This window comes from Salvia splendens, chromosome 5 (assembly GCF_004379255.2).
Source record: "Salvia splendens isolate huo1 chromosome 5, SspV2, whole genome shotgun sequence".
NCBI classification, from domain to species: Eukaryota; Viridiplantae; Streptophyta; class Magnoliopsida; order Lamiales; family Lamiaceae; genus Salvia; species Salvia splendens.
In genome coordinates, this window is record NC_056036.1 from 31,918,176 (window position 1) to 31,934,056 (window position 15,881).

Sequence of the window (15,881 nt, forward strand, 5' to 3'; positions counted from 1 at the left end):
GTTGAAAGCCGCCAGATTGACCAAAGAGAATTATCAACAGAAGCAGGCAGTGCAAGGAGTGGGACAGAGGAGAGAGAACTCGAAGACACCCTTAATTTACAGGTACAAATGTCAAATCACGGGAGACATACCCTAGGGATTTGGGCCTCAAGCCTCCCTATATAAAGGGATCAACATTGAAGAATGAAGTAGCCTTTTCGGAGCTCTCAAGCTCTTCTAACTCAATTTTCAGTTTCTTCACAAGTTCTCCCAGCTCACCTCTTAAAGTTCGCAGCCAAGATCCACTCCAACTCTAGTTCAAGCTCTCTGCCTCCACACTTGGAGGGGGGAAAATCCTAGTTTCGGTGTTTTCTAGTCTATAATTGTGGTTCCACCGCTCGAGGAGAGAAGATACAATTTAAATTCTGTCTTGCCACGCTTTAATTTCATTCTGCAAGTTGTTGGTGCCTTGAACATCTTAGTATAAGAATTTCGTAGTCTGTGGTTTTGGATATTATCGTTTGGAATTTGGATCTGATCTTGTTTCTGATGTTATGGAAGTTTAAGTTGGAGTTCTCATTAGATTTGGTGATGTTGAGCCTTATTTATGCTTTGTTGGATGCTTTTCGCAGTTGGCAGTTGTTAGGATCTCTTAGATCTAGCTTGTTTAACATCTGATTTCGTAGATCCATGCTAGCTTGTGTTTTGATTTTGTAGATCTTGTGTTCTTTGTTTTAAATATGCATGATCATGGTTTATTTCTGTACATGCATCATCTGGTTGACCAAGTAGCGTAGATCTGGTAGTTTTTAGTTTAAATTTCTCAGTCACAACTCGTTTCGAAGCATGCTCTGTTTCTCTTCATCAATATTGTTTCATGCTCTGTTTTCACTCTGTTTTTAGTTTGATTACATGAAGAAGATGAAGTAGTGGTAGTTAGAATCAGATCTGATTTTACTTTAGGCTTTTTGCTTTAGCAACTTTACTGCCAGATTAGTTAGTTTATGAAATTTGGTCACTACTTTACTTTTGCATTTTGTCTGTCTATTTTAGGAAACTTTCCAACATAATCTTATAGTTGCAGGTGTTATTGGCAGATTAATCTTAGATTTAAATGTTTATTGCAAGTTTAGTCGTTATGCATGCTTCCGTACGTAGCACGTATAGTTGACTAGTTGGGTAGTTTTTCCTGTTTTATCTGCCAAGTCAAGTAGATTCTTAACCCACTTAGTTTGCGTGGCAGCAGCCAAAAAGCCTCCCGAAATATCCCGAACACACTCCCAACACCGCCATCTTTGTGGGATTCGATCCTTATTTCCCTACACTAATTAATACTCCCTCCGTCCAGCAATAGGAGTCCCATTTTTCCGTTTTGGGACGTCCGGGAATAGGAGTCCCGGTTCTACTTGCCATATTTGGACAATTTAATTACCCTCCCCCTTCTTACTAATTTACACAATTGCCATAAAAAAACACCCCCCACTCATTCTCTCACCCTCACTCTCGGTCTCCCTCATTCTTCTCTCCCAATCGCCGCCCTCCTCCTCCTCCCCCTCTCCTAATCGCCGCTCTCTGTGGAACCCTAATCCACGCCGCCTCTTCTTCATCCTCCAAATCGCCGCCTCCTCCTGCTCACATCCTCATCCGCCACCTACGAGGACCGCCTTCTTCTTCTGTTTTTTGTTTGGTTTGTTGGTTTTGGAGTTGAAATTGAAGAAGTTTTGGGTTCAATTTTTGTGAGTCATTTTCGATTTTGATTTGCTGATAAATTTCGATTTGGATTTTGTCCGATTTTTTTGGGGTTTAATTTTCGTGTTTAATTCTTCATTTTTGTGTATAAATTCTTCATTTTCGTGTTTAATTCTTCATTTTCATGTTTAATTTGCTGATAAGTTTTGGATTCTTCATTTCCCTCAATTTTTTTGTAGAGGGAAATTTGATTTTTTCTCTTTGTACTTTGAATCAATAGCAGATGTAGATTTTGTATGTTGAACATATTTCAAGCTAATTTGATGAATTATGATTTGAAGGGTTTTTTATTATGTTGAGTGTAAATTATAAATTCAGTTTTAAATTGTGACTTTGGCATATCCTTGAAACTCCAGTTGTGAATTGAATTGTTGGATGCATATTTTTGGCAGCAAATTTCGAATTTTGGAAGAATATTTAATGCAATTGAATTGAATTTTGGAAGCATATTTAATGCATATTTTTTGGCAGCAAATTTCGAATTTTTGGAAGCAAAAAATTTAACACACTTGAGGTGGGTCCCAAATTCCACTATCACACACCATTTATTACACACTCCAACAATTTTCTTAAAACCCGTGCCATGGAGAAATGGGACTCCAATTGCTGGACGGAGGGAGTAGTATTTGTGGGTTAAGGTTTTGAAAGTAGCTTCGGATTGCGTGTCCGACGACAAGGAGATAGGTCTAGTGAATCCACCTGACCAGTTTGGTCCAGTCGGTCTGCTTGACCAGTCTACGATTATATTCTATTATCATTTTCAGCACGCATCCAAGAGGCGAGCTTCAGGTGGTTTCCTGAGATTGTCTGGAGGATACAAAGGCTTTGACGCAAATTTTCATTGACATATCAAAAAATCCGATTTTCAGCAACGACCAAAAGATAAAGATGTTTTGAAATAAGGTTATCATAGAGTACAATGAGATCAAACGGACTGGAACATTTGAACGTTATTACGATATGCCACTGAAGCATTGGGCCTGTGTGCGGAAGGACGTAAAGAAATTCATCGGCCTCATGGCCAACACCTAGAAGATGAGTCCTAGCTACTACAGTTTTGCCGACATTCTCCAAAAAGTGAAGGAGCTTTTCTTCGAAGAGGAGGATAGGATCTTCAAGTTCCAGGAGCTTTGAGCCCTTCTCGAGAACAATCCTAATTGTTTTGGGGGTACCGAAGCTTCAAGTGGCACAACGAAGAGAACCAAACTACTCACCACATGTCAATACTCCATGAGCGGATGAGCGGATGAGCGGGGGGGAGGTGAGTGCATCGATCTGAATATCCCGACCAAGGAAAATCTCCACTTCACCTCGTCCCTCAACACTCCATGTTGTCCCATGGGATCTATGGCAACGAAGGTGAATGGTTTGAGCACTAAACTCCCATTGATTCTCCAGATCATTACATTTTTTCTATGGGCGACCTCGAACGAACTCTCAAGTTAAAAGGAGTTGTGCTTGATGCTCGCCCATGATATGACATCTATGTCCGATAATGTTCGGGATATGCATGACGAGGTGGTAGTTCAACTCTAGGATGATTTAAAGAAGAAGTAATTTAAGATTTTTAATTACTTCTTCTATCCACAAAAATTAGTCTCATCTTCCCTTTTTTTGTTCACACATCAAAATTAGTCACATGCTAAAAATGGAAAGTTGATCCCAATTTATTACTCACTTTTTATCATTCTCGTTCCTACTTTACATACATTTTCTCTCTCTTTCTCTCCTACTATAACCACTTTATCTATTTCCCTCTAGTACTTTTTCAATTTCACATTAAAACTCGTGTCGTCTACCACTGAGACTACTTTGGTGGTTAGAGGAGGGAGTATTAATTTTTATTATTAGGTATTATGATTATTTTGATTTTTAATGGAGTAACTTTATTATTTTAGTTTTATTATAATTTTATAGAATGGATGATGTTTAAAAAAGTAAAAAAAAAATTGTTTAAGTAGAGATATTGTAGAAGTTGTGATGAAAAAATTGCGAAATGATGATGTGGTAGAGAAATGTATGAGTTGAAGTATGAAAATTGAAAATTTTGGTTCAATTTTCATTGATTGGTTAAATTACAGCGGTAATATTGTTTTGATTATAATTTTCTCCTTTTATTGTGGAAGAAAATTTTGTGTAACACGATATAATTACAGCTTTCTCCAGTAAATTTTATTTGTGGAAAGAAATTTTTATGTAACACGATGTATTTTGTTCCTCTTATTTGTAGAAGGAAATTTTGTGTAACACGATGTAATTATAGCTCTCTTCGTTCTATAACAAATTTTATTTGTATGAAGAAAATTTTATGTAACACGATGTATTAGCAACTCTCTGTATTCTATAATAATTTAATTTTTATAATTTTATTGGCGAAACAAAAAACTTACGAGCTCCTAATTGTAAATCAATTGTAAATCGAAAAAGGAAAAGAAAACTACAATAAATTGTTGACTGGGTGTTTGGAATAATAAGAAGATTTTTAGTCTTGTGCGTAGTGGAAATAGTAATATTGTAATGGGTTTGACGAAATAATAATTGTGATTTGTGAATATATTTGGGATAGTGGTCGTAATCAATAATGCTTTCTAATGTCCATTATTACTTTCATTTAATTTTGATTCACTACATTGGTTTAATTTTGTCACGAGTTCTATGCTTCTTCCAATTTCTTTCCAACCATCCAATATTTTGCTTTGCTTGTGAAAAGAAGACTTCAAATTTTCAATAACCACCAAATAAAAAAAATGATCCATGGCCTTAAATAAAATTTGCGTGCGATAGAGAGATCCAGTCTTCGTTGTGAGACTTTATTTTGGTCAAACACATTTGAAGATTCTAGTAGGAGTTTACAATTTTTTTTTGTTGCGATAGGTCCTTTTTCAAAATTCATTTTTCATTAAATTACAATAAATCCTTGTATGAAATTGATATTTGATTAAATTCATTTTATTAATGGAGCTATTAGAACATTTGAAATAATAATGTTTCATGACATTCATTTTTTATATAATTAAATCTCATGTTAATACAATTGGCATTTTGAAAAAAAAATTATATTTAACGCTTGCTTTAAACAAAAACGTGAATTCCTCTTATAAAACAATTTCCAACATTTATAATTTCCAACAAAAGATGTGAACTACTACCTCCGTATTCAAAAAATAGAAACATTTGAAACGGTACGGGTTTTAATGCATAATTGGTAAAGTAAATGAGAATAATTGATAAAGTAAGAGATAGGAAAGGAAAAATGAGTAAAGTAAGAGAGCGGAAGAGAAAAATTAGTGAAAGTAGAGTTAGTGGATTGTAGGGTCCATGTCCTAAAATATAAAGATTCTAAAGTTTCTATTTTTAAGGAACGACCTAAAATGGAAATAGTTGTTATTTTTAAAAAAACAGAGGGAGTTGTTAATAATGTAACAATCAAATAACTTTATGTACAATTTTAAACTAATAATGTACTCACTCCGTCCTACTCAAGATGACCACATTCTTGAGTGGTACGAGATTTTAGGAAGTGTTGTTAGGGGAATAAAGTAGAGAGAAAAAATGTAGTTGAATATTTTAATGAGGAAAGAGGAGAGAAGAGGTTATTTCCAAAATTGGAAAGTCGTCGTCTTGATTGGGACAAACAAAAAATGAAAGGTGGTCATCTTGAATGGGACGGAGGGAGTAACAATCAAATAACTTTATAATACGATTTTAAACCTCAATGTGGGGGTGATGATACAGACCAAACAGGAGATCCCAGCCCAAAAAACTAGTCTGTTTGGAGAAAGAACTCATTTAGTGTATATACCTCACACCGGTTGTTCTCACAACCGATGTGGAAATTGAGACAGTCACATTCGACCCTCCTTTAAGGGCCAACATCCTCGTTGGTCACGACTGGTTCATTGTCAGACCACCACTCCAAGATTTCATTGGTCACGGCCACGTTGGTCACGATGGATTCTTTGCCTGGCCACTACTATGTAGGTCACAACTCCGAGTCGGCTCCAAACGTACTCGTTGGTCACGGCGAGTTCGTTGCCCGCCACCAGTCCAAGCCGTTTGGGCTCTCAATAAAAGCACCAATTGATACATATCAAATAAGAGAACTCAACCCAAAAGACTAGCATGTTAAGAGAGAGAGCTCATTTAGTATATATACCTCAAACAATTGTTCTCACAGCCGATGTGGAAATTGAGTCCGTAACAGGTGATTATACAATAATAAAGAAGATAATATAATCAAAATAGGAGAATGAATGATATGTTAACAATACCTATGTATGTGGGGAGATGACCAAAATATAACTAATCTTATATGCATAAGTAGAGAACATGAATTTAATATAATATAAGAACGATTTTAGTTTACTATAAGAGCGAATTAGTTCACTCCTCCCTCCATCGCACAATAAGAGTCTTATTTTGCTATTTGGTCCGTCCCACAACAAGAGTCACATTTCACTTTTACCATAAATGGTAAGTAGGCTCCACATTCTACCAACTTATTTCATTCACATTTTATTATAAAACTAATGTTTATAAGTGAGACTCATATTTCACTAACTTATTCGACCTACTTTTCTTTACATTTCTTAAAACCCATGTCATAACTAAAATATGACTCCTATTACGAGACGGAGGGAGTATAATTTATAATGAATTATTTACTCCGTGAAATATTTAGTTTACTATAATAGCGTTTTAGTTAACTATATATTTTCAAATTCGTATTGTGAACTAAAATGCTTTTATAGTGAATAAAATTGTTCTTACAGTAAATTAAATTTATATTTTCTAATTATAAATTAAATAGTGATTGCCCTATATTAGTATCACTGTTATGCAAGTAGTGTCCATAAGAGCATGAATAACGCAAGGGGCCGGGCCGCAAATCGCGAGTCCCGACCCGTCCCACGCGTTACACGGAAGAGCGGCACGGCATGGGCCGGTCCCGGGGCCGCGTTCCTGGCCTGGTGACCGTCCCGCGGCCCGGCCTAGGCGCGCGATGGAGAAGGAGGAAGAAGAGGCCGGGCCGCTACTGTTCACAGATTTGCAGATTTTTGGAAGAGAAGAAGAGGGAGGGGGAGAGGAAGAAGAAGGAGAAAGAGGAAGAAGATGGAGAGGGAGAGGGGCACGAATCCTATGTGCATTTTTTTTTTATTTTTTTGCACTTTTTTAAAATTTTCTAATTTTTTTTATAATTTTTAGTTTATAATTTATTATTTTGTATTAAAAATGAATTTCTCGTGTTATAATTGCTCAACGTATTCTATTTTACGAATAAAATAAGTTGGAGTTGTGAATAGTGTCATTTATTAGTTGCAGCCCGGTTGGGGCCTGCAGGGTTAGAGCAGTTGCGGCCTGAGCCGCAACTGTAGAGGAATGATAACGTTGAGGGGACTTGGAGCCGGAAATGGGGACGGAGTTATTGATGCCCTAAGTGTCCATCTCACACAGCATTTCGACTATGTGGTTAGTGGAAGAAATGAACTGCAAATTGGCCATTAATTGATATTTGTGGTTGTAAAATGTGTGGCTGTATTCCACTGTATAAGATGACTATGATTACTAATTATCATTTCACCCAAGACATCGACGTATCTCCATCGAGTTAATTGAGGTGGTTGTGAAAATTGACCATATTTTAGAAACTACTCCTTAGATTATTGGCGAGGAACATTCAAAGAATTATATCAAAAATACTTCTCAGATTTTGACTTATTGCATTCAAGTGGAAATAAATTTATATTTATCAAAATAGAAGGAAAGAAAAATAAATTAAAATACAAAGACAGAAAAACTTACAGGAAGAAAGCAGTAGCGTGGAGAAGAAGAAGATTGTGAAACCTAATTTAGTTCCATTAATATTTGGTTAGTTATTAATTAGTGGGCTAGCCCGCTATTAAATCTTATTATATTATTTAATTAAGTTATTGAAAGGGTTATGGAGTTAGTGCGTAATTTAAATAAAATATAGGTATGATTAAAAGGTATTAAAAGTAAGTGGCCTAGGAATATTCTTTTAGGTCTGAGTTTAGTGTAAATGATTGGAGTAAAATCAACATTTAGTATGACCTTTACACTAAAATGAGTTTGAGTTTTATGTAATGGTTTGAGATTCCCTTAGTTGGCAATATATTTCTCTCCAATTAATAAATAAAAAATTTGATCTATTGTAAAATGATAAACCATTATTAATTTCATTTTAAAAGAAAACATTTCTTATAGCAACTTGTTTTTGTTGGCAAAAGCATTTACCACTATCCAAAAGATATGTTGGTCAAAAGTCAAATCACATTTTTATATAAAGTATAAATTTATAATCTAAATATTTATTATTATTATTATTTATATTATTTTGGTAATTACCAAGTGTATCCACGGGCGGTCCCACTATTCCCGGATTGATTTGTATTAGTACAAAGTGATGAGCTTATGTTGGGCTTACATATTTTATTGGTCTATGTTGCCAAAACCCAAAAGCATCTCCGAAAATGGAATTGGTCTAACAAATTTTATGTTGGGCCTTTTACATTGGTCTATTGATGTCGGGCTTTATAGTTAATTGAATTGTATTTGGTCCAAATCGACAAACATTTATTTAAGTATTCCAGAATAACTTGTCTCAAACAAAAATAAGAAAAACGTTCCAGATTAATGAGTACATAAACCAATGTATAATTATTTTGAAAACAGTTTATTATCTGTGTACTTAAGAAAATGAATAATTTTCTTACTTTAAATTTTTTGATGTTTCAAGCAATGACAAAGCTACTATTTCTAAAATTAAAAGTTAAAAGAGAAATACAAAATACAACTATCATTATCTTATATATTTATGTACACTGACGGATCTAAAAAAGAACAAATGTATCTCCAAAATTTTATTTTATATAGTAGTATTACATTCGTTTATTAAAAAATAAATTTTTTTAAACTGACGCATTTAAAGAAGAACAATTGTACCCCAAAATTTTATTTTATACAGTACTACTTCATCCATATTTGAAAAATAGAAATTTTTGAAACGACATGAATTTTAATGCACAATTAGTAAAGTAAAAGAGAGTAAGAGAAAAATGGATAAAGTCCGAGAGATGAAGAGAAAAAATATTGGAACTATACGTGTTAGTGGATTGTGGGGCTCACTTCCTAAAATATAAAGCCTAGAAAGTTTCTATTGTTAAGAGACGGACTAAAATTAAAATATTTTATATTTTTAAGAGACGAAGGCAGTATTATGTAAGAAGAGAGGGCTAACTGTATACCGTAAGAGCATCTCCAATGCCGGCGTCAAAATCGCGATGCCGATTTTTCGCCGACGCCGGTTCTGACGCCGAACCATTGGAACCGGCGTCGGCGAAATCGGCGTCAAAATCGGCGTGGCCATGCCGATTCGCGCGATGACGCCGGTTCCGACGCCGATCCTCACGGCGCCATTGTGGGTCCCGGATCGGCGTCAAACCGGCGTCAGATTTTATTTTTTATTTTTTTTTCCTTTTGAAAACACTATATATACGCGCTTTGAACGTAATTATACTGTACGCCTGTATTATCATGCACAACATGATTGTCGAAGATGAAGGTGTACAACTGACTGATTGGGCCAACGACGATAATGAGGCCGGTCCAAGCCACGGCGTCGCCACCGCCAACGTACGAGGTGGGGTACCTCACGATGAAGAAGCCCTCCTCCAAGCACATGCCGACATGCGTCAGACGGAGGCTCATATTCGACTCCAAAAGGATTTAGTTGAAGAGTTGTGGGCGCGGAGGATTGCAAGGCGTTAGTTTTTATGTAAATTTATGTAATTTTTTTAAATGTATTTTTTTTAAATTATTGTACTTTTTGAAATTTTAATAGTATTATTCAATTTAAATGTATTTGTCTCGTAAATTAAATTCCGTATGTTGATACGAGTGTAAATTAAATTATATAATTGTTATTAGTGATGTGGATAAGTAGTGTGAAGGCTATGTGAAGGCCATTTGATGTCCAGTTGATGTGGCAAGCTGATGTGGCAGGAGAATTGTAGTGCTGATGATGTGGCAGTGTGAAGGCTATGTGAGGGCTATTTGACATCCAGTCTTACTGGAGATGCTCTAAATGCAGAGGTAGAAGAGAACGAGCAGTAGGAAGAATGGAAGTGAGTTCATATAGGTTTTAACTATTAACATTTTGGGCCTATTTATGTAGTTAATACTCTATAATTGGCCTATTATTTTTCATTTAATATTTAATCACAAAGTCATTCATAATCGAAGGGTTAGTTGAAGCCTGTAGATCTTATTTTTATTTTCCACTCCTTTTAATTTCTAATAAAACAACAAATGATGTAATGATAGTATTAAACAATTGTTAGCGTTTGGTTTTTAAAAATGAAATAAATAGAGCATAAATAGAGCATAAGAGTTATTGATACATTAACTAAAACAGGTACTAGCTAAGGTAGTAATTTTCGATACGAAATTATTTAATTTGCTTATCCTACTTTATTCTAGAATATTAAATGCTTAATTGTAGGGTGTATGGTTTAAATTTTTGAAGCAAATATCTTAATTGTATAGAAATTAAAACAGTTTAAGTTAGCAATCTTAATTGAATTAATCGGAAGAGCTAGGCATAATTAATTGACTGTAAAACATTTGCATGGAAAAGAGTAAACACAATAAAAAAAAATATGGATGTGATAGTGTAAGGCAGAAAAGGTAGCAATGTTGTGTGCAAATAAGAGAGGACCAATAGAATTCGACAGAGATATTAAATGTATTCTTATCTTCACACCTGCGAAATTAAATGTCTAGACTAGTCTTTATATGGTGGTGTGGTGGAATGACAGAAGACACTTTTTTCGATTAAATCTCACTTTTCCAATATATTTCGACTTTATATCTAGGGTACGTATACAACGCATATAAAATTATTCATATTTATTTTATATTGATATAAAAAATTTGAAGTGTACATAATATAAAAAATTATATTTGTGTTTCATTATAATATATCTATCATATGTGTTTAAACGGCGTTAACTTTTACTTTATGTGACGCACAAACTATAAAACAATAATGAAAATTTTTGTATCAATACGAAACAATGATAAAACTTTTGTACAAATATGAAACAATTATGAAACATTTTGTACTTTACATAGACAAAGCGTTAACGACATCTAAACAAAAATAGCGAAATGTACTAAATTGAAACACGAGAATGTTAAACTTCAATATGAAAATTATTAATATCATAGATTTAAAACATATAAATAGAAAACTAAAACCTAACAGGACCAATAAAAAATCTCATAAAGTAGGGAGTAGTATAAAATATGATTTCATCAAAATCTAACCAATATAATATATATATATATATATATATATATATATATATATATATATATATATATATATATATATATAGATAGGTCCATGATCAATTGAGATTTTTTAGGCTAATTGAGAAATGAGATGCAACATCAGTCACTCATTTAATAAAAATGAGTAGTCCAAATTTTGCTACACAAAAAATATTTTTAGATTATTATGAAAGGACAGAATGGTAATTCACATCCCCCTCTCTTGTTCCCAAAAATCCTTTTTTTCCCAAATCACTACCGCTAATCGGCTCTCCATCTTCATCTTCATCCCTCCAATTTCGTCGACGACAATGGCGATTGCCGCCGCCATATCGCTGCTGCTGATCGCCGTCAAACATCCTCTTCGACTCGCAATCTCTCCTGCTCCTCCTTGGCTTGAATACGCCGCTGCTCCTCCTTGGCTTGAATACGCCGCTGCTCCTCGGGATCATTGAGGCGAACCTCCTCCTTTCAGCGCACGATCTCCGCCAATTATTTTTTGTTGTTCTTCCTCTTCTCCTTCTTCGCAGCCTTCCTTGAATGATATTGTGATTCTCTTCCTCGAGATCGCTGATTTTTTGATGGAGATCTGCGATCCTGTCGGAATCTACATTGTTAGCTTCAACGAATTCGTTGCCGGAGGTTGAATTCGCGAATGTGTTCGATTCCGCTCTCAATTCGATCAGCGAGAGGTTCAATTCATCAAATCTTCAATTTGTTGGAGTTCATCAAATCTTCAATTCAGTAAATTCGTTGCCGCGAGGTTCAATTTGTTTTAAAATCTTCTTTATTTTTTGGATAATAACTTGTTGGAGTTAATTGAATATTTGGTTGGAAGCAATTGTCATTCATCAGCTTTTCGCCGAAGCCGTTCACACATGATATTTTTTTCCGGTGAGATTTGTGCGTGTTGCTTCTTCTATACAGAGTACTTTTTTGGTTGCTGCAAACGTGACTCTGAACAAAATTTTGCTTAGTTTTGTTATTCTTATGCTTGGAGAGCAAAGACGAACTGTCAAATTCCTCCAATATATCGATCGCAGCTGGAGTAATAATGCAATAATGAAATTTTGGCACAGTTTGTTGTTTTTGTGTTTTGACAGGGAGAAAATCGATGAGGTTCGTGAATTCACGAAGAAAATCATGAGAGAGAAGGAATCGACGTGTTATTTTTTAGTTGTTGACATTTTAATACGAGTTGTTGACATTTGATATTCTTGCTATTGATATGTGAATTACAAGTGTTATTTTTAGTTGTTGACATTTTAATAGAGTTGTTGACATTTGATATTCTGGCTATTGATATGTGAATTATAAGTGTTATTTTTTAGTTGTTGACATTTTAATAGAGTTGTTGACATTTGATATTCTCGCTATTGATATGTGAATTATAAGTGTTATTTTTTAGTTGTTGACATTTTAATAGAGTTGTTGACATTTGATATTCTCGCTATTGATATTGTTTTTTAGTTGTTGACACTTTATACAAGTCGTTGACAAACTGTTAACATTTTATATACAGGCTATTAACATGCTGTTGACATTTTGCTATAAGTTGTTGACATTTGATATGCATGCTATTGACATATATTGTATGAATATGATGCCAGAACTTGTGTCAATTAAAAAAATTAAGATAAAATAGTTGTTATTTTTTAATTACAAGAATTGTTTTTGAGTTGTTGACACTATATACAAGTTGTTGACAAGCTGTTGATATTTTGCTATAAGTTGTTAACATTTGATATGCAGGCTATTGACACGTGTTGTATGATCATGGTGCCAAAACTTGTGTCAAATAAAAATTGAAGATAAAATAGTTGTTATTTTTAAATTACAAGAATTGTTTTTGAGTTGTTGACACTATATACAAATTGTTGACAAGTTGTTGACATTTGATATACAAGCTGTTGATATTTTCATATAAGTTGTTGATATTTGATACGAAAGCTATTGACATGTATTGCATGATCATGATACCAGAACTTGTTTCAAATAAAAAAATTAAGACAAAATAGTTGTTCTTTTTTAATTATAAGAATTGTTTTTGTGTTGTTGACATTTCAATACAAGTTGTTGAACTGATTGACATTTCATATATATTACATACTGCCAAGTTCAAAAGTCAGAAACCACAATAGTTGTCCATGGTTTGTGTGGGTAGTGCAGGTTTTAGGAAGAAGCCTTCACCAACCCAAAGTTTGATGAGTTTAGAGGCACGTATCTCACAATCTTCCGGGAATGCACCCAGGTAAAGGAAACAACCTTGAAGTCTAGCGGGCAAGTGAAGGTAGCTGAGAGCCAAGATCTCCAAGTAGGAACCCTCCCCCATTGCAGCAACATCAACAATATCTTCTTCTATCCTTTTCCAGAAATCAATCTTTTCTGTCTCCTGAATGAGAAGACCACCAACCACAACCGGTGTCAGAGGAAGACCTTTACATTTCTCGGCGATTGATCTTCTAATTTCCTTCAAGTGAGGAGGGCAGAGCAATGTAACATCATCAATATCATTTTTCAGCATATCACCGAAGGTAAGATAACAGAGGAACTGCCAGCTGTGCTCCAGCCCGAGCGGCTGCATCTCATGAAGTAAACTAGATTTTTCAGAATTTTTATCAGTGACCTCCCGAAGCCTAGTGGTGAGAAGAATCCGGCTGTCGTTCTCCGGCTGTCGTTCTCCTTATCTGGCAAGGCGTGCGCGATCCGATCCCAAGCATTATCATCCACGACGATTAGAAACTTGAGATTGTAAAGCTCTTGATGCATACGCCGGAGCAACGTCTGCTCATAGTGGCATAGTGGCTTGCTTGGTAGTTCTTGCTCTCCATGATTACTAGCAGTTCATGACCTCACCTATAATTTATTTACTACTGTTAAATATCAAATGAACTTTGTAAATTTGTTAAATTTAGTCATGCATCAAAAACATTATTCCGATATTTCATACTGAGAAACATGTTTTTACAAGCAGGACGAAATTAATTGATATCAAAATCATAAAAATAAAAAAATAAAAACACTTTGACGAACTTTCAATAGCCAACTTCATTTAGAACTTTCATCAAACAGTTGGCAGAAAGATGCAACACTTACATAACGGCGCATAATTTGTGACGCTCTTCACACCTCCAGAACCACCGCGGCCAGCGCGATGGAACTCATCCTCAACGTACAAGCTGATCAGCGCAGTCCCTTCCTGCAAACCACAACAATTAAACCTTATCCACAAACTCCTTAATGTCCCCTTGATTCAATCGAATTAAAAATGAAAACGTAAACACAACCTTGAAATAGTTTCCAACTGGAGAAGCATACACCAAAAATGTGTACTCGGAAGACGGCGCCAGCCCCAAAACTAGCCCGCTCCCTATCAGCAGAGGCTGAATGTCAATTTGACTATGTCAACAACGATTCTAATAAGTATACACTATGTCAATAACAAGTATATCCTGTTTAAAGCAAGCACAATTATCTTTTTACTTTTATATCAATTATTAAAGTTTATAATGTCAACAACAATCCAAACAAGCATACACTATGTCATAGTATACAAAATTATCTCAATGACAAATATATGCCGTTTATAGAAAACACAAGTATATTATCATAACTATGTCAATAACTATTGTATGAAATGTCAATAATCTTAAAAATTTAAACAAATCCTTAACTGGAAGAAGATGCTTGTTCTCTTCCGTTTTTTCCAGCAGCATTGTTCATTTCCATCTCTTCCGATTCTACCATCGATAATCAACAAAAAAAAAACAGCATAAATCGAATTCATAAGAAAACAAATCCAGATGTGTTTTAATACACTAAAATCGAAGCAATATACTTAAAATTTGAATCAATTTCTTAAGCTGAAGAAGTCGCTTCAACGACCGCCGATTTGGAATGCCTTTTTCTGGCTACAATCGGCGCTTCAGCTTCAACAATTTCTTCGATCCTCATTTTTGGAAATTAATTGATGTAGAAAACTGAACGAAGTCTAGATTAGAAGAGAAGATGCAGAATTGTATAAGAAACTTGGGAGAGAAACGTTCGAGAGTTTTACAGAGGTTTTTGAATATAATTTAAACATTTTAGAACTGAAATGAAAAAAATACCCCGTTGTTGACATAAACTACACGCTGTTGACATCGCACGAAAATTGTGAAAGAGTGGCTGAGATTGCATCTCAATTCTCAGTTAGGCCCAAAAATCTCAACCTAACAGGACCCTATATATAGAGAGAGGTTAGTGATTAAGATATAACTAATATTAAGTGTATAACTAGAAAACAAATCTCAGCCACACATCTTAATAGAACAAATATTATTTATTTTAATAATATAAAATAGGCCAAGAGAATTTTTGGAAATCACAATATGAAATTTAAATCTGCGTACAATTACGCGGTTTCCTTTCTTTCTCCTTCCAAATCTACGATCAAATCTCCTTCGATTTCTTCCAAATTTCCTTCCAAATCTGATCACTTCATTCAAATCGCAATTCAATTAGCATGATTTTCAGTGAACGAGATCGGAGAGCTGAGTTTCAGCGGACGGCCGGTAGCCGGAGCGGAGGCGACTCGCGAGCAGCAGGCGCGTGAGGCGGCGCACGACGGCGTCCGGCAGCAAATTCCGCTCAAGCGAAGCGAGCATCACGCGGACAGTAGCGGCGTAGAGCACATGCAGGATCGAATCGACAACGCCGCCGTTCGCCGCCTCCATTGCCGGAAAATCGAGTGAGGAAGGAGCGAAGTGAAGTGTTCTGCTTTATCTTATCTAATCTGTTAGCGTCGCGATGTGACTCCA

At 35.1% G+C, this 15,881-nt stretch overlaps 1 protein-coding gene across 1 annotated transcript; it reads right to left on the reverse strand.

Moving 5' to 3' along the window:
* Positions 1-13,201: 13,201 nt before the first annotated feature.
* Positions 13,202-15,292, reverse strand: LOC121803315 (branched-chain-amino-acid aminotransferase 2, chloroplastic-like). The gene is made up of 5 exons (XM_042202996.1): positions 15,192-15,292; positions 14,757-14,822; positions 14,370-14,452; positions 14,179-14,281; positions 13,202-13,938 (listed from the first exon to the last, which is right to left on the reverse strand). The coding sequence occupies exons 1-5, from the start codon at positions 15,259-15,261 to the stop codon at positions 13,919-13,921; spliced, it is 342 nt and encodes a 113-aa protein (XP_042058930.1). The 5' UTR covers positions 15,262-15,292; the 3' UTR covers positions 13,202-13,918.
* Between the last annotated feature and the right edge of the window lie 589 nt (positions 15,293-15,881).